The sequence below is a fragment of the Oratosquilla oratoria genome, chromosome 43 (assembly GCF_046742065.1).
Source record: "Oratosquilla oratoria isolate Oo_2021 chromosome 43, ASM4674206v1, whole genome shotgun sequence".
Taxonomy (NCBI): domain Eukaryota; kingdom Metazoa; phylum Arthropoda; class Malacostraca; order Stomatopoda; family Squillidae; genus Oratosquilla; species Oratosquilla oratoria.
Window position 1 is genome coordinate 14,492,337 of NC_134819.1, and position 12,091 is coordinate 14,504,427.

At 39.5% G+C, this 12,091-nt stretch overlaps 1 protein-coding gene across 4 annotated transcripts in view; it reads right to left on the reverse strand.

The window, feature by feature from the left end:
* Positions 1–12,091, reverse strand: part of LOC143022078 (nuclear valosin-containing protein-like) — a 207,139-nt gene extending 195,048 nt beyond the window's left edge. For 2 of the 4 annotated variants that reach the window (XM_076180035.1, XM_076180032.1), the window contains exon 1: positions 11,952–11,975. Coding sequence is in view for 1 of the 4 variants with exons in the window: in XM_076180030.1 (XP_076036145.1) it covers positions 11,952–12,002 (51 nt within the window). In the remaining 3 variants the exon portion in view is untranslated. Of the gene's footprint in view, positions 1–11,951 lie in introns of all 4 variants that reach the window. The other 2 variants (XM_076180030.1, XM_076180031.1) reach the window with 2 other exon arrangements.

Below are 12,091 nucleotides of genomic sequence, written 5' to 3' on the forward strand. Positions count from 1 at the left end.
CAGGGGCCATTTTTGTGGTTGCTCTTTGGATTTTTTTCTATTTTCTTTATATTCTTTTTGGTACTGGGTGACCACAATGTCGCCGCATATTCTAGTCTAGGCCTTATCAGTGTGACCAATATTTTTTCAATCATTTCTTCGTCCAAATATGTAAATACCACTTTTATTGATCTTAGTAATTTGTAGGATTCTCCGACAATTTTGTTTATCTGTTTATCATAGGACAAGTCGTTTGAGATAATTACACCCAAAACTTTTTCGGATCTCTCCTTCTTTACCTCCTTAGTTCCAATTTTATATTGTCCTGATGTTCTGTTTTTGCATTTTCTAAACTCCATTATGCTACACTTGTTAATATTGAAGTCTACTTCTCATTTCTGACTCCAATTCTATACTTTATTCAGGTCTTCCTGCAGTGATTCGCAATTCTTTTCAGTTTTTACTTTTCTCAACAGTTTGGCGTCATCTGCAAAGAAGCTCATGTAATATTTCACATCATCCATGTCATTCACATAAATAGCAAACATTATTGGAGCCAATACAGATCCTTGCTGTACTCCACTGATCACCTCTTTCCAACCTGAATATTTTTCTCTGAACACTACTCTCATCTTCCTACCAATCAGGAAGTCCTCCATCCATTTTAGTAGGTTCCCTTGTATCCCTCCTATATGTTCCAGTTTTTTTTTTTTAATAATTTTTTGTGTGGTACTCTGTCAAAAGCGTTTTGTAAGTCCAGGAAGGCACAATCAGCCCATCCATTCCTTTCTTGCACTATGTCTATTAATCTTGAGTAGAAACATTAAGTTTGTGGTGCATGATCTTCCTTGTCTGAACTCAAATTGTTTTGGGTTTATTATATTATTGTCTTCCAGGTGTTTTACCCAACTATTCTTGATGATTTTCTCACAAACTTTGGCTATAGTGCTTGTTAGTGAGACTGGCCTGTAGTTAGTTGGTTCTTCCTTGTTTCCTCCTTTATACATTGGTGCTATGTTAGCATTTTTCCAGTCTTTTGGTATTTTTCCTTCTATAAGTTTGACCATAATGTCGCCGCATATTCTAGTCTAGGCCTTATCAGTGTGACCAATATTTTTTTTATAATTTCTTCGTCCAAATATGTAAATGCCACTTTTATTGATCTTGGCAAATTGTAGGATTCTCTGTCTGGGGTATTGGCTGCGTGTTATTGTGGCAAAGTATAACTGATATTTTAGGGTCTATATGGGGCGCCCCTTCGGACCAGAGCTGCACATCATTTTGTCTGTAATAGAGGAAAACTGTCATAGAGAAATGATGACACTTTTATACTTCGACTGTCCCTCCGTTATGCTGTCCCCCAGACCCTTTCCTCTGAATATTTATTTCCTTTTTTTTTTTTGCCTACCCTGTGGTGGGGGAAGAGAATGTTACCACCAAGTCTTTCCACTTGAGTTGTAAGAGGCAACAAAAAAAATGGGACAGGAGATGGGATTAGGAGTCCTACTACCTGTAGCCCCAAAAGGGGACATTCCTAAAAAAGTAAAGGGTCTGGGAGTTTTCCAAACACTACCCTAAGGTTTGGGTCTTTTAATGTGCGTGGATGTGGTAAAGATGAGAGTAAAAGGGAAGAGACAGGCAGTATGTTTGTGAGAGGAAAGATGGATGTACTGGCTCTGAGTGAAACTAAAATTAAAGAGAAGGGTGAGTGTGAGTTTGGGAGTGTAGCTGGGAGGTACTCAGGAGTGAAGAGTGGATGAGGGAGAGAAGGGGTGGCTATAGTAGTAAGTGAAGAGATAAGTTAGCGTGTAGTGGAATGGAAGGAGGTTTCATCAAGTTTGATGTGGGTTTTTTGTGAGTGTATATGGGCCTGGTAGTGAGAAGAGCATAGAGGAAAGGAAGGCTTTTTGGGTAGATATAAATGGGACTTAAATCTCGCGGGCAGCAGCCAATGCCAGCCGTACGACGTGTCGTAATAATACTCGCATCGTAAAATATAGTCACGGCTTATATCGATTGTTCTCTCTTTCACCCGTGGATTTTGAAATCCATAGAGAATGGGATTCAGTGCATATTAGGGAGAATGTAAAAATGCAGGGGTGACTACAATAAATATAATCAAGACGCCGATATGGCAGCGTCACGAATCCACTTGCTCCTCATGACGCCTACGTGTGCGGCACCATATGGAAGGGGTTAATGTTATGGTAGGAAATGAACCAATAGACAGAGTGATTGAGAAGTGTTGAGTTCCATGAAAAATTCGTAGTGGAGAGTTGATGGTGGAGATGTATCGCGAAAGAGAATGTATGATAGCAAATACAGTGTTTAGGAAGAAAGTCAAGAATAAGTACACATGGGAGAGGGTGGTGGATGGAAGGGTGGCAGGTAAAGGACTATAGTGGTGACCAGGATTATGGTAGGAAGAATTAAGGATGTACATGTTCTAAGGGGAGAGAGTGGGGGAATATCAGATCATTTTCTGGTGGAAGGTAAATTGAGAGTGGAGAATAGGTGGAGAAAGAGGAAAAGGGCAGAAGGTGGAGAGGTAGAGTAAACTGCTTAAATGAGAGAAAAAAGGAGAATGAGTATAAGAAGCTGAGAAAGGAGTGGGAGGGAGTAAAGGATAGAGTAGAACTAGGAGTGGAGGAGGAATGGGGATGGTTCAAGGAGGGAGTCATAAGGTGTGCAAAGATGGTGTGTGGAACAAGGAGGGCGGGAGAAAATAGAAGGGAGGGTAGTGAGTGGTGGGATGAGGAAGCAAAGAAGGGTGTAGAAGAGAAGAAGCAGGCATTCATAAATTGGCTACAAATTAGGACGAGGGAATCTTATGAGAGGTACAAAGTAAAGAGAAGGGAAGTTAAGCATAAGATAAAGGAAGCAAAGAGGAGAGCAGATGTGAAATGGGGAAAGAGTATGACAGAAAATTTTGAAAGTAATAAAAAGATGTTTTGGAAGGAAATTAAAAGAGGAAGAGGAGGCAAATCAAGTAGAGAAGAAAAGGTAAAAGGTGCAGATGGAGAGATGATAATGGAAGAGAAAGCAGTGAGAGGAAGGTGGGCAGAGTATTTTAGGGAGCTGCTAAATGTGAAGGAGGATAGGGAGGGAAAGGTAGTTGCAGTGGGAAGCACTAAGAAAATGAGAGTGATGAGTGAGGAAAATGAAGGAGAAATAGGGAAGGATGAAGTGATAGCAGCTGTTAAGATGATAAGAGCAGGTAAGGCACCTGGGATGGATGGATGCCATGCAGAGTGTCTGAAGAAAGGAGGTACAGTTATGGTGGACTGGCTGGTGAAGTTATTTAATGTTTGTTTAAGAGAGGGTAGAGTGCTGGAGGACTGGAGGAGTGCCTGTATAGTTCCGCTTTACAAGGGAAAGGGGGACAAGTGTAAGTGTAGAAGTTTCAGAGGGATCAGCTTGTTGAGTGTAGTTGGGAGGGTTTATGGGAGGGTCTTGATTGAGAGGATTAGGAAAGGAACAGAGGGAGTAATTGGTGAGGAACAGTGTGGGTTAAGAACAGGTAGGGGTTATGTAGATCAGATTTTTGTGGTAAGACAGATATGTGAGAAAGCTATAGGAAAAGGTAAGGATGTTTTTTGGGCTTTTATGGATCTGGAAAAGGCTTATGACAGGGTAGACAGGAAGGCACTGTGGGAGGTACTGCAGATACATAGGATAGGAGGAAAGCTGTTAAGAGCAGTCAAGAGTTTTTACAAGAGTAGTAGAGCTTGTGTTAGGATTAGAAAATGGAGAGTTAGTGGTTTGAGGTAAAGGTGGGACTTCGTCAGGAATGTGTTATGTCGCCCTGGCTGTTCAATCTTTACATGGATGGGGTGGTGCTAGAGGTGAATGCAAGGGTAGTGGGTCAGGGATTGGAGATGGTTACAGAAAATGGAGAAAAGTGGGAGGTGAGCCAGTTGTTGTTTGCTGATGACACTGCACTTGTATCAGGGTCAGAGGAGGGATTGAGGAAGTTAGTGACAGAGTTTGAGGTGTGTGAAAGAAGGATGATAAAGATAAATGTGGGCAAAATTAAGGTGATGAGATGTACAAGGGGAGAGAGTGACAGTAGGCTGGAAGTGAGTATAAAGGGTGAAAGACTGGAGGAAGTGGATAGTTTTAGATACTTGGGTGCAAATGTGGCAGGAAAGGGAGGAGTGGGGGTGGAGGTAGAATGTAGATTGAGAGAAGCGAGTAAATGCCTTGGTGGAAAAAGTGTAATAAGAAATAGACATCTGGAAATGGATGCTAAGAGGAGACTGTATGAAGGAGTGATTGTGCCAACAGCACTGTATGGGGCAGAAACATGGAACATAAAGAGAGGAAGAGAGAGGGAGTTTGAATGTGTTCGAGATGAAATGTCTGAGAAGTATGATAGGGGTTACTAGGATAGTTAGTGTGAGAAATGAGGAGGTGAGGAGGAGAACAGGGGTGGAAAGGGAGCTGGGAGATAGGGTTGATGAAAGAGTACTGGGATGGTTTGGACACATTGAAAGAATGAGTGAAGAAAGATTAATAAAAGAAGTGTGGAAGGCAGAGGTGGAAGGAGTGAATATGAGGGGGCCTAGGATGAGATGGATGGATGGGGTGAAAGGGGCATTACAAAAGAAAGGGGTATTACAAAAGAAAGGAATGTCTGTGGTGGAAGGACAAGAGAGGACAGAAGCTAAGGGTGAATGGAGAAGGGTTGTGTATGGATGATGCTGTGATGTATGAGGGGGAGTGAGGAAGTATGTATGAGAAAAAAATCACAGCCTGATGGGATTTCTCTAAGTCTTCTCCTATTCTGCATGAGGGGGGCAGAGAGGGGAGGGGGGGTCACCGAATTTATGAAGCGGCCTTGCTATGGATGTGGTGTCTTGTGACACTGCTTTTGACCCAGGGCAGTGGACAGGATGCAGGTATGACCTGTCATCCAGGAGGTGCCAAGATAAGAGGGAGGGAGGAGGGTGGAGGGGAGTGGAATATATAGGAAATGGAATGGGTGGGAGTGGTTTCTATGCCATTTTCTTTTTGGCTACCCCCCGTGTAAAGGGGGAAAAAGCCTTTCGTGTATGTATGTGTGTATAAAAGTGAGCAACTTATTATGTTATGTATTTTGTCCGTTAGTTCTTCTTTGCATTCTTTTAGAATCCAATTTGCAATTCCATCCGGGCTATGTGATTTCCTGAAATCAAGGTTTGATAGATATTCCATTATTTCTTTTTGTGTTATTATTATTATGAGAGTAGAAGAGCATGTGTCAGGATTGGAAACGGTGAGAGTGAGTGGTTCGAGGTAAAGGTGGGACTTCGTCAAGGATGTGTTATGTCACCCTGGCTGTTCAACTTATACATGGATGGGGTGGTGTGAGAGGTAAATGCAAGGGTAGTGGGTCAGGGATTGGAGATGGTTAAAGAAAATGGAGAAAAGTGGGAGGTGAGCCAACTGTTCTTTGTGGACGACACTGTGCTTGTGGCAGGATCGGAGGAGGGATTGAGGAAGTTGGTGAAAGAGTTCAGGAGAGTGTGTGAAAGAAGAAAGCTGAAGATAAATGTGGGTAAAAGTAAGGTGATGAGATGTACAAGGGGTGAAAGTGGCAGCAGACTGGAAGTGAGCATTAAGGGAGAGCAACTGGAAGAAGTTGATAGTTTTAGATACTTCTGTGCAAATGTGGCAGGAAAAGGTGGAGTGGAGGTGGAGGTAGAATGTAGATTGAGAGAAGCAAGTAAATGCCTTGGTGGATTAAAAAGTGTAATGAGGAATAGACATTTAGGAATGGATGCTAAGAGGAGACTGTATGAAGGAGTGATTGTGCCAACAGCACTGTATGGGGCAGAAACAGAAAACAAAAGAAAAAAAGAGAGAAGGAGTTTAAATCTGTTTGAAAATAGGTGTCTGAGAAGTATGATAGGGGTTACTAGGCTGGATAGAGTGAGAAATGAGGAGGTGAGGAGAACAGGGGTGGAAAGTGAGCTGGGAGATGGGGTTGATGAAAGAGTATTAGGATGGTTTGGACACATGGAAAGAATGAAGAAACACTTGTAAAAGAGGTATGGAAGGCAGATGTGGAAGGAGTGAACATGAGGGGATGTCCTAGGATGAGATGGATGGATGGGGTGAAAGGGGGCTTTGGGGAAGAGGGGAATGTCTGTTAAGGAAGGACAGGAAAGGACAGAAAACAGGGGTGAATGGAGAATGGTTGTATATGGATGATGCTGTGATGCATGAGGTGCAATGGGGGGTGAGGTAGTATGTGAGAGCAAAATTTGACGCAGCCTGAAGGGATTTCTCCCCGTCTTCTTTTCTGCATGGGGGGACGGAGAGGGGGGGTCGCTGATTTAATGAAGCGGCCTTGCTGTGGATGTGCTGTGCCTTCCAACACTGCCTCTGACCCAGGGCAGTGAACAGGGTGCAGGGATGACTAAGAGGAGGGTGGAGGGGAGTGGAGTGTATTTAGGGATGGAATGGGTGGGAATGATTTTACGCCTTTTCTTTTTGGCTACCTCCCTTGTAAGGGAGAAAAAGCCTTGGTATATGGTATGGTATTATCTCGCTCATGGGGGGGGGGGAGATTGCACTTCATTGACTTCGACCCAATATTGTGCTTTCTCTCTAGTAAAAACATATTTGAAGTTATCATTCATGACTTAGGCCATTTCTAATTCTTCTATGTATTCTATATTCCCTTGGCATAGTTCCACCACTTCCTGTTTGTTTCTAAGTTTACCATTCACATATTGATAGAATAGCTCGGGTTGCTCTTTGCATTCATCTATAATATCTTTTTCATGCTTCCTTTTTTCCTCTCTTCTCACTTTAACATACTCATTTCTATAGTTTATAAACTTGCCATTTTCCAGTTTTTTTTTTTTTTTATCTTTTCTCCATCTTTTCCAAGCTCTGTCCCTTCTATCTTTTGCCTCACTGCAATTTTTGTTGAGCCAGCATTTAATGTACACTCTAGCTTCTGTCTTGGTACGTGCCGATTCACCCCTTCATTGTAATTATCCATCAAGATATCCCACTTCTCTTCCACTTTTGTCTCTTCCATGTAAAAATTTTCCCAGTTTGCATTCTGGAAGAATTTCTTTAGTTCTGCAAAGTCTGTTTTGTTGTACATCAATCTTCCTTTCCTATGCTTTTCATTTCTCTCCATGTATATTTCTTCCTTTAGTTCAGTCTCAATGAGTATATGGTCATTCTTTACAATTGGTGTCTTGTATTGGATTTTATCCACAATTTCAGGTTCTGTTGTAAATATTAAATCTAGTTTCGACGGCTCCTCATTATTTCTGCCATGTCTGTACTTGAAAAAGCTGTAACAAGCGAAACGTCGTACCAATAAAGGTTTCGATCTCACACGGTGTTTATTCTCACATTATTTCTGTATCTGGTGTTTTCACTGACCCACTGAGTCATTGTATATTCCATGATCATGTCCAGTAGTACATTACCCCACAAGTCTTCTCCTCCTCCCACTGTCATGTTCCCCCAACAAATTTCTTTGCAATTGAAGTCCCCATAATTACCAGATTACCCCCGCCCATTAGTACCTCATTTAATGATTGCCTTGTATCTTCTAGCATTTTCGTATGCTCGTTCTCTTTCCAATTGTTTGTTTTTGGGGGCACATAAGTCACCACAAACTTTCTACTTTTCATGTTCTTGTCTTCGATTTTTATCATGATCAGTTCTACATTACCTTTGCCCTACGCAATTTTTCTCATATTCATTTTTCTTGGCCAAGAACATGATTCCTCCTCCCTGTTTCTTGTCTTTTTTTAATCCAGTAACTGTGTAGTCCATGTCCAACACTGATGGATGGTATTTCACCCCTTAATTTAGTCTCCACAATTGCCATTATGTCTGGTTTTTCTTCGAGGAGGTAATGGTTAAGTTCATTCAGTCCTGAAATTAATCCATCGATGTTGGTATAGGCCACTTTCAATTTTTTTCTTTCTCCATTTTTTTTTGTCTTTGGTTCGCCCATTCTGATGTACCATTTCCTCAGCCTCATGTTGATTACTCTCCAATAGAATTCCTTGCTTTCGGCCTCTTGTTATCTTTGCATTTTTTTTCTTTGCTGCATCTCTTAGTGTCTTCTCTTTTTCTAATTCCTCAATACCCATTTCTCTTTTTATCCATATCTTATTGTACTTTTCACTCTTTGCCAAGTTACCTACTTTTTCAAATATGTCTTATACTACCATTTGTGATCTTAGTTTTATCTTTAGGGGTCGATTTCTATCCTTAGAATAGTGACCAATCCTATATGCATAGTTGACGTCTTTCACTGCATCTTGGGCTCCATCCTGAATTTCTTTTAAGATTGCTATTGCTGTCTCTTTTTCTTCTTTTCCTCTAATGTACCTTGCCAGACCATGTTTTACTTTTGGTCCATGTACCACAACACATTTTTTCCTATCCACTGTGTCTCTGACCCAATTTGCTTTTTCATTAATTACTTGGATAATTGTGTCTTTTGCATTTTCATGCATTTGTTGTTGGACTATTTCTTTGAAAACAATTTCTTTATTTTCAATGTTTTCCTTCCATTTCTTAATCTTTTGGATACTTTCTTCACCTAAGTTCTCTTCAATTTTTTCAGTCATCACTTGTATTTGTTGTTTACCTCTTTTTTTTAAGTTGTCGCTATTGGTAGTATCATTACTTCTCTTCTTTTCATTATCACTCTTCAGCTCTCTTATATAATTTTTCATTTCCTTAATCTCATTTCTTAGATCCAAGTTAGTTTTCCTCAGGTCGGAAATTTCAATGTTTGCTTGCGTTAAGCAAACCATTAGTCCAACGACTTCGTTCAAGTCCATAAATTCATTCTCCCACCGCATCCTATTTTTGCTCATTTCCCTCTCTATCTCTAAGATTTGACTTAAACTCCTTTTGTACTTACTGAATCCTGAAAAAGCATTGTTGTGATATTCTCTCATGGTCGCAGGAGTTTTGTAAAGATTGTTTACATCGTGGTTTGGCATGTCATCACTAGATGGCTCTGATCTGAAGTTGTTTTACAAAGGATTACAATGGCGGAGCATGCCGACAAGAGACCTTTTGGTCCATAACTAGGTCGGATGCGAAAAAAAATCATAATAATGTTCGAGTCAGACTTTTCGTTATTTTCTTTAATTTTTTTTTGCTAATTATGTCTTAATACATTTAACTAGCATTTAAGAGATATCATTTTGGACACCCATGATTTCTCCCCTCCCATATAATGCAAACCAGGTTTCCTTTTTCGTTGTTTATCCTCTTCTTTGGGGCCCAGCGACGAAGGTGTTGTCAGTTCCGTGGTCGGCGTGTGTGGTATCAGAGAATATGCCTACATGTTCTGCATTAAGACACCACTGACAAATTACCAACAATCTTAAAAGTTGCTCATACACTTGCAGAACAGCAAGTCAATTTGAAAATTGTATGCATGCACTAAATGCTACAATCATTCAAATGTACCACAAAAGATGACAGTGTAAACATTACATCTGCAATGATGGCGTTGCCCACTTTGCATGCACCTACCTACATGTTCTCCATTAAGGCTCAACTGCCGTGTTACCTTTAGATTTTTACTTGGAAAATTGTTTTGCCAAGGTTAACCAAATTTGTGTTTAAATTGGTGAAAATGTTTGTTTTTGAAGAATTGGGCATACACTTGCAATACAGCAAAATTTCAATAATCTGTGCATAAGCTGAATGCTACAAGCATTCAAACTGAGGCATTATCATTCGAGGTGTAAACAGTACATCTGCAATGGTGGCGTCGCCTGAAGATTTGTGCATACCTAACTATTTGTATGTTTACAAGGTGCTTCTGAAATGTTCACAAATGTTCATGATAGCTAGGTCAACATAAAAATGGAATTCCTGATATTTGAGCTCAAGTAGTTCTCATGAGATGCAGAAAGTCACTATGAGTACAATGCAATTTGAATTATCCATCTAGCTGTCCTAGTTCCCAAGATATTGCATTTTGAACGGTCTCACTAAACGCCGACCAAAGTCGACCAACGCCGACCAAAACCACACAATGACGGGTTTTGCTCAAATGCATAATTTATATATATAAAATACCATATGGTTGCATTATTTGACCTATTTTCTTTAAAATGTGTGACTTCTATGTAAAATGATCAAAGAGAAGTTACGTTTTTATCCTTTGCAAAATTACCAACCGGCAACCAACGCCGACCAAACCCAAACAATGACGGCTTTTGCTCAAATGTATAATTTTAAATAAAAATTAGCATATGGTTGCATTATTTGACCTATTCTCTATAAAATGTGTGATTTCCATGTAAAATCATCAGAGAAGTTACGTTTTTATCCTCTGCAAAATTACCAACCGCCGACCAAAGTCGACCAAAACCACACAATGACGGTTTTTGCCCAAATGCATAATTTATATATAAAAAATAGCATATGGTTGCATTATTTGACCTATTTTCTTTAAAATGTGTGACTTCCATGTAAAATCATCAAAGAGAATACGTTTTTGTCATTTGAGCAAAAGCTGTCATTGTTTGGGTTTGGTCGGCGTTGGTTGCCGGTTGGTAATTTTGCAGAGGATAATAACGTAACTTCTCTTTGATGATTTTACATGGAAATCACACATTTTAAAGAAAATAGGTCAAATAATGCAACCATATGCTATTTTTTATATATAAATTATGCATTTGATAAAAAAAACATCATTGTGTGGTTTTGGTCGGCGTTTAGTGAGACCCCATTTTGAAGGGTACAAATCAGGTCTATTTTGTCCCAGAAAATCAGGCCAAAATGTGTGTAGGCTATAGCATGCTTTGGCGGACACGTCTGCATCGGCAGCTGAAATGTCGCAATATGTTTGAAGTTGCTGTTATCCGATATAATCTGACCCGAGAAAAAAAAAAAAAAATTGTATTTACAATTTCTCAGCTCTCCTGTAGTACTCTGCCCTGGTTTTGGTATTAGAATAATTCATGAGTCTAGTAGTTTTCGTTTATTTGGGTCTGTTGCCCATTTAATGGAGTTTTGTTTAGCTCATTTTTCACATTGAAACATAAAATGATTTTCGATTTAGTGCTGAATGCAGGCCGCCATGTTTATCTTATATTTTTATGTACAGACATGTAACTGATGATGTGATTGGTTGAAATTTACTACAATTGTAGTAAATACACTCGTATGACATTTTTATGAATTAAATTTCCCGCGATATGTAAATTTGGCCGTTTGAATGGCGTGCACTTAAAATGACGTGCTATTGGCGGGCATCATAGATGATGACGCCTCTAGCGGTGTTTGACCCAACTATTCATTACTTTTAGGATATCCCCTATATCAATTGAAAATGGCATATTATAATTATTTACATTGCAGTGGTGATACTCTCATCTTAATTTACTTAAACAAGGTAGGCAGGATGATCTATTGGTGAAAAATAATTATTTTGACCATATTAATGGTATATGGGTAAAATCCCAGAATCACACATGCACATAAATTATGTGCATTGTATGATTGTAACATTGTTCATTTGCTCCTAATTTAATCCAATAAAATTCCAGAATCATTATCATGCACATTTTTAACATGAAACTTGGGTTGTTCAACAGCTCATAACCTAATATAACTTAATCAAACTAAACTATTCTGTGGCAAAATTACTAGATATTTAAAATTATAATAATTAATTATAAGTGTTTCACTGACTTTATGAAATACTATGATACTGGAATATAACACCTAATCTAACCTCAAAAACAATTCCTTGGGAGAAACAGATATTTGAAGTGCAAAGGATTAAAGAAATAAGTGTAAATTGTGTTTGCGAACTTGTGTGATACTAACTGGAATAGAACCAATCATGCCAATGTCAATGACAAGACTTCAGGATTCCTATACTATACCTATCGCACAAATACCACAATTCTACTTGAACATCTGTGAGGAAAACACTATTATGGTACTTTCTTAAGCCTGCTGTGCGATTTTACCTTCTCAACTCTAATGGGCAAACTTCTTTCCAAAAAATACGGTTCCTTCATGTTGACCACTTTCGTGCCAAAACCAAAATACAGACTTCAATTACCCACACTGCTCGAAACTCAAGCATGGAACTGTTTACATGTGTTGG